Source organism: Lissotriton helveticus, chromosome 8, assembly GCF_964261635.1.
Source record: "Lissotriton helveticus chromosome 8, aLisHel1.1, whole genome shotgun sequence".
NCBI classification, from domain to species: Eukaryota; Metazoa; Chordata; class Amphibia; order Caudata; family Salamandridae; genus Lissotriton; species Lissotriton helveticus.
The window spans coordinates 1388167447-1388180672 of NC_136069.1; the positions used below are offsets into that span (position 1 = coordinate 1388167447).

General features: G+C 37.6%; 1 protein-coding gene across 1 annotated transcript in view; it reads right to left on the reverse strand.

Moving 5' to 3' along the window:
- Nucleotides 1–1076: 1076 nt before the first annotated feature.
- The window catches only part of ROBO2 (roundabout guidance receptor 2), an 803551-nt gene continuing 791401 nt past the window's right edge, over nt 1077–13226 (reverse strand). Inside the window, exon 29 of the mRNA XM_078658968.1 lies at nt 1077–4030. Within this exon, the coding sequence (XP_078515094.1) occupies nt 4029–4030 (2 nt within the window). The 3' untranslated portion in view covers nt 1077–4028. The remainder of the gene's footprint in view (nt 4031–13226) is intronic.

Sequence of the window (13226 nt, forward strand, 5' to 3'; positions counted from 1 at the left end):
GTGACAGCACCTCCAACTTTTCATTTGACAGGCATCTAGCAGGCACAGCGTCCATGTGGTAATGCAGATACCCAGCAGGCCCTCTTTTCTGCATTACTATTAAAATGCTGTGAAAGTGGCCATAGAAAACTATTCATGGACACTCTTCTTGCACTTAAAACAGCATTCATTGTTCACACAGCGAAGAGTTATTCGAGCCAACCCCAATATAGCCATTACAGAACATCTCCCTTCACTGTTTGGTAGCAATCCAAGACACATTTGTGCCTGGACTAGTCACAATGATTCCTAATTCATGTTAGGAGGTAAAACCTAGTGTGAGCTATAAACAGTCATTCCAATCCTCTCAACAATGTAGCTTTCCTAGCAACTGTCAACCTTTATTTCTCTGATGCCTCTATGCTATTTATGTTTCCTCTTCAAGGATTGAGGAATGGAGACCTATACTAAAATAATGTATCCATCCTCAAACTGTTCTTTTCTAACCCTGAAGAAAATAGCTTCAGGTTCTGGCAGGGATTGTTAGAGAGTACTAGAAGACAGCCGTGGTCCGTGCAGGTAACAGCGGTGGGCGGTGGGGCCAGGTAAGGGGGAATTTCAAGGGACGATGCAGAGGGAAAATTAATTATTTATTCAACTTCTTTTGGCATCGTCCCTCGAAATCCCCCCTTACCCGGCCCCACCGATGTTACCTGCATGAACCGCAGCTGCTAGAATCTTAACAAGCTTCTGGAGTATTTCTCAAAATCGCATCAGGGCTAAGACATACATGTTTCACATCAAAACCCTTGGTTACTTCTCCTACAAGATGTAGCCTCTTATATCATACATTATTACATTGAAAATGTCCATACAGTGTCTAACTATGCAGATTTTAAAAGTAATAAAGGTCAATAAATAGTTATTTATAGTATTAGTACAGTATTATTTCATTACTCAGTGTTCTATGAGTACCTAGACATAACTATATAGGTAATAAAGGGAACATTGTTTAAAACATTTTTGAAATTGATCAAAATTAGTAGAAATAGTTAGTAGAAATATAAAATATATCTGGCAAAAATCATAATAAACTATTTGGTTTTCAAAAATATTTTATTTTTAGCTAGTGTTCCATGTACGAGAATTTTTTTTCGTTTTATGAATATCATTTTTTACAGAACATGAGAACTAAACTTGATAACTTTTTGGACAAAGACATGCAAGTGAGTTCAAAATAGTAATTTACAGAAAAAGAACAGAATATAAAACAAAAATCTTGACATGGGGAGTTCCCAGCCGTTGTTTCCAGCACTTCAGATATCAATGTCCTCAAACAAATTTTATCCTAAAAAGGCAGCACATCAATACATACAGGAATCCAGCCATACTGAATGAAATAATTGTTTGTCCTAAAATTCTGACTCTGACTTTTCAGCTGTTACCCAGTGTTCTAATATTGCCTTTCAGCCAAGCTGTAAAATATAGTTAAATATGATTATGACGTTTTTCTGATTTATGAAACATTTTCTAAATACCAAAGAGTACTGACTTTTAATTACACTAAAATAAATACAATAAAATAATGTTTCCTGTGAATTCTTTCTTAGTCTCTTTGTACTCCTAATCAGCATATGTTTTAACTGATTTCAACAGTGAATTCCATTTAGCAGCAGAAAGCGCCAATCCAAAAATGTAAGTTATTATAACTTAGCAATATTTAGCAGCAATTGACATATCTGTTCAATTGTTCTTGGGGAACACAGAGTCTGTACTATATGTTTCAATATCAGGAGTGGCACAATGCATTCAACAAACTTCAGCTAAAGAAAACAATGCTTTTCGATTCAGGTATTATACATTCACAAGACAGTTGCCCTTGTTGGTCTCTCACTGTGGCATGTCTAAGACTCACTCAAAGGTCTGCTTAATTTATATTTGAGATTTCACGGCCTTTGATTAATTTCTGCCTATATCCTCCTTCATGTTATTTACATCTTCCATACCCTTGCTGATTATTCGAGCACAGTTATCATAGATTTTAAACTTGTATCTTTCTCAAATAGTTGTACAATACGGATTATAGACTGCATTGTTTAACATGGTTTTGCCAACAATGACACATGAGATACCAGTAATATAAATGTAATAGTTTAGCATATTACTGGAACATCTTTTGTGACAGGATTACCTTTCTTACACTGTCAAATAATCTTTTCTTAAACATAAAATAAGTGCTGCCATAACATCCCTTGCCTTTAATGGTACAGTATTCACAAATTAAGACAGAATAAAGACAAAGAATGCTTCTTTTTTAAATAGTTAATAAAATAACAAAATACATTGCGTTGTGGTTCCTTGGAAGCCCACTGTACAAAATAGAAAATTAAAGAAAACAGTATGCATCTACCTGATGCTGGAGACATTTTGTTATATACAAATGACACCTTGTAAAGTGATATCAGCAAAATATTACAAAAAATAAATATACAAAAGCAGATGGACAATTTAGTGAAAACCATGGTACCGCACAGTTTTAATACTGACACACAATCACTTCCCAGTGGAATAGATAAAACACATATCAGTTTACTGAAATGGCTACACTAATTATATAGGATACAGAGAGTAAGGTGTTTAACCAAAGTCTATGAATTGTTTTCAAATTATTAAACTCCCTCTGTTATAGTAATCTATGTATTTCCCCTTTCAACCCAAGCCTGTTCAAACAATTCACATTGCACCCTACTGCTTTGCTTTTTACACTTGGGTATGCCAACACACTGTGCTGGTTTATTTGACGGGTCAATTACTTATAATATATTACATGGCGATTACAATTGATCTGCATTTTTATACTTGGTTTGTATGTTTTAATTTGCAATCAAATGTAATTTAGGTACTGCAGTCCAATTGAATCTAGTCTACTCTGACAATTCTTGTATTTACAAATACTCAGATTTTAAAATGAATCTGTTTTGTTTTGCATTATAGGAAAATGTATATTTGTTTGCTGATTAGTAACTTAAAACATAACGTAAGTGATATATACAATCCATGATTTAGGGTTCTATAGTTTACTATTTATTGGGAATACATTTGATTAAAATAACTAAAATGCATTGTTTACTATAAGAGACAATATCTTGGTGAAACACCTTATTCCCATTTCTTTGTAGGATAATATTAGGATTAAGTTACATTGGGCAGATAATAAAACAGGTAAAAGTTTAACATCATTTAATGATCCATCCAGCATGGCTCCCTTTCACTGGTATTTCCATATACAATGGAAACATAACTTCCCTCATGTAAATACCTTTACTTCTTGTAATTCATATTTGCATTGTCTCTCTTTCCTTTAAATGTATGAACAGATTTTCAAACTCTTAGAAGCACATTTGAATATGTTCCATGTCTTTCTGAGACAACCATTTGTTTTCATTGTCAGCACTGTCATCTGCCTATTTCTATACATCAGTGAGAAACCACCTCATGTACATCCAGCAATATCCAATAAAGCTTACAGTACATATACTCCTTTCACATTCAGTCTTTTTCTTCATCATGTCCCTAGGAGTAGAGTTTTGTGCTTATCAACAAATAAAATTGCAGTGCAAACTTTAAACATAAAAAGTTACACAGTAAAACATATGTTATTATATGGCAACACCGCCTATTAATTCACATATATTACAATTGAACATTAAGAACAGACAATAATATGCACATTGTTAAAAAGAGTGTGAGCTTGCATAGCGATGCAACTAAAGAAATTATATACACAGGGGAATCCTTTTCATCCAGGAGGGTGAATTTCATGTGTCTCGTACAATCCTGACAAGAACGATTTAAGGTGGATGGTGTACTGAAGAACACAAGTTGAATATCTGAGGGATATGTGTGAATGTGTGTCTTTACATTGCATTTACAGTTCTTTAAAAGTATATAAATAAAGAAAATGTTCTTTGAACTCATCTTGTGACATCACTTTAATGAGTTCATACGTGTGGTCCTTCGGAGAAACTTGGAATGAATTGCATCAAGTACTCTGTAAAAAAAACAAATTAAAAAAGTTAGGTAAACAATAGATTAATTATATAAAATAATATTTATATTATTACGACCCACGTCTCCTTCTATTGTACGTTTGCAATAATGGTCAAGAAATAAAATAGACTACAACCTGTTGAGGGTGTACACATTATTTTAAATAATGTTTTACACTGCATGATGGTTACTTTCTACTACCTTAAAATGGAAAGCTGATGTCAAAACCAAAGCATAGCAGCATGGCTCACGTTATAAATTAAAGAGCACCATCATAATTTGAATGTCTATTCTGTCTTGAATACATATTTTAGAAGCATTTTAAGGTTGTTTTATCTGAGTTTAAGTATGAAACATGAGTTATCTTAATATATCCTATTCATGAACATTGATACTGTGAAATGCACAGCTAAAAGTGAGCAACAATTAGAAACCTCTGTTTTCAGCAAAATTATTACATTAAATAGAACCACGGTGTACACAACTTTGAAGTTAGTAAAAAGAGATAATAACTATGATAAGCCTGACCATAAACAAAATTCTTCATGATTTTTATTGTTGGCATGACTCTACACTGAAATTCCATATGACATTATGACATGTGATGAGACAGTATTACCAGTTGCATCAAAATTGTTCCATGGTTAATTGCGAAAATACCTTTTATTGGTATTTCATGAAGCACATTGAACAAATAGAATAACAGCTGAGCCTATGCTGGTTGGGCCAGCAGAAACCTTTACCTGACCAGCAGACTGATATTGGTACATCGGTCAACAGATGTCAGACTGGGTGTCGTATTAAGGGTAGATGTTTGGACATCATTCTTTCCTAGTTGGGACTTCCAACGAAAGCCTGAAAATCCTGAACAGGAAATCAAGTAATGACCCTTGACTCACTAGGAGAAAACTCCCATTATGTAAGAAGTATTATTTTCTTTTCAATAACAAACTCCCTTTGAAGAAATTTGTTACTGAAAAATAAAACACTTTCTATGGGTGTGCCATGAACATAGAGCCCACAGAGCAAAGATTCAGTGCCTTCAACAGTCCTTAACAGTGCCCTCTGCAAAGGATACAGAGATGGCCACCAATCTAGAATATATTTCTACACAAAACAGGTTGTACTCTTTTATGGTAGTGGAGTACATTTCTCCGCTGACCTGACAGAATACATTCTAGCTAGATTATCCTTTTTTAGGTTGAAATCTATAATAATCTATAAAACCCCACCAACATGGAAACAACCCTCATCAGTTTAAGCATATAAACACTGATATACACCTGTATAACCACAAACTAAAATGTCATTCAAAGAAAGAAAAGTGAGTGAAAATTAGTATTTTTTATTTCTTCATGAAGGGGCCAATACAGTGTACATATATTGTACAAAGTAACAGCAAGAAAGACTATTCTAAGATTCTTCTGCTTTAGATTAGTTGTTTAGGGATGTTGCTAAAATATAGTTTCTTCTTCCTTTTTCTTCCTCCAGTTTGTGAGCTTGTTTTAAAAGTGAAGGGTTTAGAAGCATGTTTTAGGTCTGCTGCAATTACTTTACATATGGTACAGAATAAGGGACTAATAAAGTTAGATTTAATCTGTTTAATTTCTGGATGAAATGGCTGACTCCTAAGAATGCTAGCCAATAAATATAATACCACATTTATACATGGAAAAAGAATGGGTAAATCCCGTCTATATATAATTGCAAAGAAAACAGCATGTTGTTTGTAGACACTAAAACATTCAGATGCAGTCTATTTTGGTGGTATTAAGCAGCTGAATAGACACTGATAAGCACTGTTTTCAAAATGTTTGAACAACGCTGAAAAATACCTCACTGGAATCCACAAAAATCAATACCAAACATAGGACAGCATAGGTACATTGGTAGAGCACACCAAATGATAAATAAACCAAACTCTTCTGTGGTCCCTATGGCTAGAAGCAGTAAGTATTTCTGCCACTGTTGTCTTCCTCTACTTCTATGTTCCAGTTGAGAGTACGTCAAGTAGGAATTTGTAAACAGCAATTTAGCACTTCATTTGTGGGAGGCCTAAACAATTTCTTAAAGGCTCACACATAACCCACATGTACTACATTTTCTGATGAAAATTATGTGTGTGCCTAGTTGCACCGATATAATACCATAATTCTTAATCAACTAAAGTCCAATACGGTAACAGGCCCATTTGCGGCTAATGACCTTTCCAAAATCTCTCAATACCAGATCCTGCCAACCAGTCAAGCTGTGTTCAAGTCAACTGGATTTTAAGACATTTTTCCAACACTATCCAAAAGTACCATGTCAGGCAGTGGTGTCTCCAGGTGCCTTCTCTTTAATGTGGTGGGACCCCTAAATGTCATGAATGTCAGCGTTGTGAGCTCAAGTCAATCCTCTGCTCTCTTCTCTGATGATCATTTTATTTATCTAGTTTTTATTCTTTGGTCAGTAACTATCTTTCAACAAGGTCACCAAGAGGTATCAAGTGAAATATGAGCTTACAGTCAGAGTTTAATGACTGCAAAATACAGAACAGTCTGCAAAGTTGTCATAAGTCTTGTGTTTTGCTAATACTTCTTAAGCAGTGTAATTCTGTCAGTGTTGTGTACATAGCAGCCTTCTAAGCATGCAGTAATAAGGTTGTGCATTAACCACAACATGAACTCTAGCGACAGAATTACTATAGTGATCTATGCAGTTTATCCCTAGAGTAAAATGTTATTGACCCAATTATAGCATAACTTGCACAGGCGTAAATTGTGTACATGTTGATAACATGGCATCTTTCAGATATATAGTCAGTTACACGTTAAAGAGTTGAAAGATATGTTAACAACTGCTAGAAGAATTTGAACATATTTGGAGTCTGTACTGTGCCATTGTGATGATATGTATCTACAAATAAAGAACAAAAACAAATAAATACATGATAGGCAGTGTGATATATTTATGTATATGTGTTAGCTTTTCCTAAAGTAGATGTATACTACTAATACAAAGGAATGTAAGATGTGCTTCAAACTTAAAATAATTGATAGAAGCATATGCAGATAGAAAAGATAAATGAAAAAACGATGTTTGAGAACTGGCATATTCATCATGTTTGCAATCTAATGCATAATGCAACAGCAGCCAACAATTATCATCTTGCACCATAATAGTTAATGATATAGGAATGTTGCCGGGCAAATATAACTGCAAACGGCATAATGGCACCAAGATCCTCATTCCCTGAACTCAGTAATCATATACATCAAAATAAAAACATGAACCTTAAAGCAATAAACAAAGGAAACCCCCTTACAGTAACCTAGCTCAATACCCGTTCCTTGGTCAAACACCAAGTGGAAATACACAACCTTCTCTCAACCGATGAACCAGACATCCTACTGCTAACAGAAACCTGGTTAACACAGGACTCCTCCTCCGATGTTCTAGAGGCACTACCTGGCAACTATTACATCCTCCAAGCTAACCACCAACAGGGAAAAACTGGAGGGGGGGTGGCAGCTATAATATACAGAGATCTAAGATTTACAGCACTTGCCCCCCTGGATCTGACACTAGTGGTGAATCTAGTGATTAAACTGGAATCCGATTCCGCTCCCCTTGTCTGTGTCATACCGACCACCCCAAAACATGCCACAATTCCCACAATCCCTAGGTGAGCAAATGATTCACCTTATAACCAACCACGCGAAAAGTTTGCTCATTGGCGATTTCAACTACTGGGCCAATGACTCAGCAGGCGGCCCTCACGCGGCGGAGTTAACTAACCTACTGATGGGGCTTAATCTCAGCCAGCACATCACCTTCGCGACCCACATCAAAGGGCATATATTAGATCAGGTATGGTCTTCAAACCTGACTATAACCAATTTAAATGTAAACCCCTGCATCTGGTCAGATCATTACCTCATTAAATTCTCCATAAACAACCTAGCCAAATTTAAAATCCCCCAACCTCACCCCGGATACTACAGGAGCTGGAACACCATCAACAAGTGCCAATTCCTCGAAACCCTGACCAAAACAACTCCCGTCACCCACTCCTCCATTGAAGAGTGTGAGGGAAACCTATCGGATTGGCTATCAAAAGCCAGCAATAAACATGCCCGGCTCAAGAAAATACAACGGGCCTGCCGCCATGACGCACAGAAGTGGCTCTCCACCAATTTAAAAAAGTTAAAACTTGCGCTACGTCAAGCAGAAAGGAAATGGAGAAACAAATATTCACTAGATGACAAAAACATCTACTTAGCAGCGCTCAGAACCTACAAAAACCTATTCTGACTGCAAAAACTGAATATTTCTCACAAAAAATCCTCACCTCGAATAATCGATCAAAAGACATATTTTCAATAATCAATTACCTCTCAAACCCTGACAGAGTAACTCAAAAAATCATACCTTCGCAAGCCCTGTGTGACTCCCTGAACAACTTCTTTGTTGACAAAATTAAAATCCTCAAGGCGAGCATCCCCTAATGCGCAAAACCCACGTGCCAAGCAAAACCTAAAAACACACAAAGGCTTGAACACTTCCCTAGGACAGACCAAGAAGCATTCACGGACCTCATGACAAAGGTTAAATCTGGCTCCCCGAAAGATTGCTGCCCCCCTTGGATCCTAAAGGAAGCTTTTACGGCCTTATTAAACATCTCACTGTCTCAAGGCTATGTTGCCAACACTTTTAAAGAGGCATCTGTTATCCCTCTCCTGAAAAAAACAGGAGCAGACCCCGGGACCCTCATCAATTACCGGCCCATATCATTGCTCCCTTACATGGCCAAACTACTTGAAGCCCACGTTGCAAAAACTTGTCGTCCTTTCTGGAGCAGTCAGACTACCTGGACACCCACCAGGCAGGGTTCCGCCCTGCACACTCCACAGAATCAGTTATATTATCAGTCTTGGACCACCTGCAAGCAAAAGCGGATGGAGGAACCCTCCAAGCACTTGTGCTTCTAGATCTCTCCGCCGCGTTTGACACGGTCGACAACAACACCTTGGTCGACCGGGTCATGGACGCAGGAATCCAAGGACTAGCCCTCAAATGGATAAGCTCCTTCCTAAACAACCGTTACCAAGCAGTCGGTTTGGGAAACTTGACAACCTCCCAGATCAAAAATACATGCGGCGTCCCCCAAGGCTCCTCCCTCTCAGCCCACTTATTTAATCTTTATCTTCTTCCACTCACCCATGCACTTAAGGAAAGAAAAATTCAAACCTTTAACTACGCTGATGATTTTCAGTTAATCTTCCCAATCAATAACACTTCCACTACTGTTCACGAATTCCAGACAACAATGCTGTTCATCCGTGACTGGATGAACAGCAACCACCTTAAACTGAATCCGGACAAAACGGAAGTCATCCTCACAGGTGGCCTAACGAACCCCTGGAGCCCCCTCTTCTGGCCTAAAGATCTGGGACAACCCCCCACCCCCTCTACCTCTGCTAAAACCCTGGGGGTAATAATCAACAGCGATCTCACCATGAACAAACAAATTGGAGCAGTGGTCTCTATTTGATGCTTCCAGTTAAGAAAAATACGGAAAATGAGTACATTCCTTAGCCAGGAAGCAAAGATTCAGGCGGTCCTTGCCAATGGTAATATCCCACATCGACTACGCCAACTCCCTTTATTTTGGCATCCCGACCTACCTCATCAACCACCTTCAAATGATCCAAAATCAGGCGGCCAGGCTTGTTCTCCAGGCAAATTGGCGCCAACATACTACCCCTCTGCTAAAAAAGCTCCACTGGCTCCCTATAACCCAGAGATGCGCCTTCAAAGTGGGATGTATCATTTTCAAATCTCTGAATAATAAAAACCCTAAATTCATCGATAACTTGATCAACAGATACACTCCCACTCGCAACTTGCGATCTGCCCATCTGCACCTTCTGGTCATACCCCCCTTGATGCTAAAACGCGCTGGAGGAACAAGATTCGCCACCTTAGGCCCCATATTGTGGAACTCTTTACCTCTGGAAGCTAGAGCATGCACAGACCTCATGAGATTCCGTAAACTACTAAAAACTTCGCTATTCAAACAGGCATACCATTAACATCTCAGTTCAAACACCTTTAGATCAGCGCCAAGAAACCAACTTGGTGTACGTGCGCTATACAAATAAAGATTAACATAACATAACATAAAGTTTAAAAAACATTTATTTACTAAATTTAGAGCACCCATCCTCAAATTGCAGGTGCATATGGCTGGCAAAAGATAGATAGAAACCTGTAAGAGTCTGGTACTAGAGACAGCTTCTTGGATATTTGCTAAAAACAGGAAGGTTAAGTGTGTTCCACTCGTGCTGAAAAGAACAATTTCAGAGGGAGTCATTTTGAATGCAAAATTTGGAAAATTATAAGACAATCATGTTGATTTTTGAGGAGCAGAGAAGGCTGCTGACCTCATTTAGTGTTTGGTGGAATCGGATAGGACACTTCTATAAATTAGAAAGTCTGCTGATCGGTCAAACTTGTGGTTCCTCTTACTCAGGGTGCCAATTAATACCCATTGTCTAATATGTGAAAATATGGTCAAAGTCTTCGACTACTGCAAATATTTAGCTTATTTTTGCAAGCTAAGGCTTTGAAAATTGGTTTACTGAGTACAGAAATGTATTACACATTTTTCCGAACTCCTAATCAAAGATAATCTGAGCTTTCTTGCCAAAAATAAAAGAGATGAGTAAATTGATTTTGAATTTCAGGTTCCCAAATAAGACTTGCTAAAGGAATAAGTATGCATGCAAAATGTAAGTTTTATTATGTCTGCAGTCTTAATCCTGAAGCTGAAGATAACTGAAGATAACCAAATGTGCATCTCCCCATATAGACTGGAAAACATTGATTTGATAGAATCCAGAATTTGCTGAAGACCTATAGAATCTACACATTCAAACTATTCCCCTAAGTGTCTAAAGTATCTAACGATCTGGTGGTTTAGAGGGTAGAAGACACTCCCAGAGTCATTCTTGTTCTAAAAAGATATTTGAGATTTATTTTTATAAAGCGTGATATTTGCCCGAGGGCGTCTTGGCACTACCTTCTGCAAAACAGAGATATACCATACCATATGGAAACCCACATCTGCTTAGAAAGATGAAAATACCCATGCAAAAAGCAATAATGTATTGTAAGAAAATCACATTTGCTTAATATTTAATTTAAGAAGTCAAGTAAAATTGTTCGGATTGACCTAGGACTACCCAGCCCCAACAATTTGGAAAATTTTAGATGCTCAGCTGGGTTTGTATGCAGCTATTAGTATGAGCTATATAGAATGCCAGTTTTTACTCATTGTTTAATTATGTTGTATGTAGTATATATCGTAACATATAATTAATGGTACTTGATGCAAAACAAACTTTTAGTTGTGTTTGTACTGAGTTTTTTCATCAAGTGAAATGCAGTATTGCCAAAAGAACCTCTTTTCATTAAAATTAATAATAGAAATTAATAAAATAGATAACGTCCATGCATACCAATTTTATTTGGACCCAATTTATAAGTGTTAAGGACACTTCATCTAAGATTCATTGCTGGACTTGGTGATCTCAAACATCATACAGTAAAAACAATGCCATTATTTAGCATATAAATTTGAAGATAGTGAATGTGTCACAGTGAATATTCAGATTTCTGTACAATATTTTTTTTAAGTGTAATGCTATATGTTGAAATATCTTTAAAATTGCCTTTTGCATTTTAATTCATTGACTTTAGTACTCTATTTTCTCTTGGGGGAATTGCACTTGGCTCAAGTCATTGTGCAAAGCAGTCATGTGGGTAAAAATAGTGATACATTACTTCTGCCTTAATCTGCATCTCCGTTGCATGCTTTTATAATGTGTGTTCATGCCACACAGTGCCTCTGTGATTTGTACTTTCACAACAATTCTCTGATAAGATAGTGGAATCCTTTCTTATAGCAACTTCTCCCCTCAGGGTCACCAGTTCCCTTCCTCACAAAGAACAGCACTGGGAGTATGCATGCATATTTGTATTTGTGTAGCACAAACCTAGCCAAAAGGTAGTGGAGGGCTCTGCAGGGTCAAAGGCAATGGTATAGTCAACAAGGAATAGGAAGACAGCTGTATTATGCACAGCAGCAAAGTGTATTTTTACCATATTGTGATATGGGTGTGCCTTCAACACTTTCCTATATTAGAGGAGTGTTTGGATGGTCCTGATGGATAAGAGGGTGTTGTTCCAGATTCTATGCGCATAGATAAAAAGGCTTACTGCTTTGCTATTTAGTTAATTACACTTCTTTGTCTCGTGTCTCATGGTATCCTGGCTTCAGGTGTGCTGAGAGCCACCAGAAATGGTGAGCTTGTCTGCAAGATAACAGAAGTGCTGGACGTAATGTTCTGTAAATAATGCAATTGGTTTTGACAATGGTGCGGGCAAACAACGGTAGTGAATGGATTTCCATTCGTTTGAACATATATCTTTTGGACCCTTAATGAGACATGCGTGAAGTCTTGAATGTCCTTAAGGGAGTCCAAAGTGGCATCTGGGAGGCCATGGATCAGGGCATTACCATGATCCAGATGTATGAGTATGAGTGCTTGAACAATAGTTCTGAAGCTGCTTTCTGTAGAAACACTTTTACTTTCTTCAGAAGCTGAGCTTCAGGTAGGCACTGGACATCTAGGTCTAGATGAGAAGTAGGAAGTGTTTGAAGCATTGAATGTCTAGAGCGGAGGACACTTTCAAGTATATGTGTGTATCATAGGCAACTTCATGGTGGTTAAGGTGGAATGGCTGACTGTGTCAACAGCAGCTGAGAGGTCCAGCAATATCAGGAGGCAGCTGTCATCTTCATCCGTGGTCAGGAGGAGGTTTACCATGTGTGAGGTAGCAGCATGTGTGCTACAGTGTGACATACCTGCAGTCAGATTGGTAGTTGTGCAGGAACTGGTGAGCATTGATTTGGTCTTGGAGATGAGCGTAGACTGCTTTTTTAATTTCAAAGTATTTTTATTGAGTTTCAAAACAGAAGAAACAGGCAGAGTGTAGCAATAGACAATCAGCAGGCAAAATTGGCAAGCGAGACAGACAAGCATGTCTTCTCTAATAAGCGTCAGGAAAGCAGGTTGATCATGCCCAGATGGAAAGGCAGTGCCTGGAGATCGAGACAGGCCCCTAGTCGGAGCAGCAAATGAATAAGA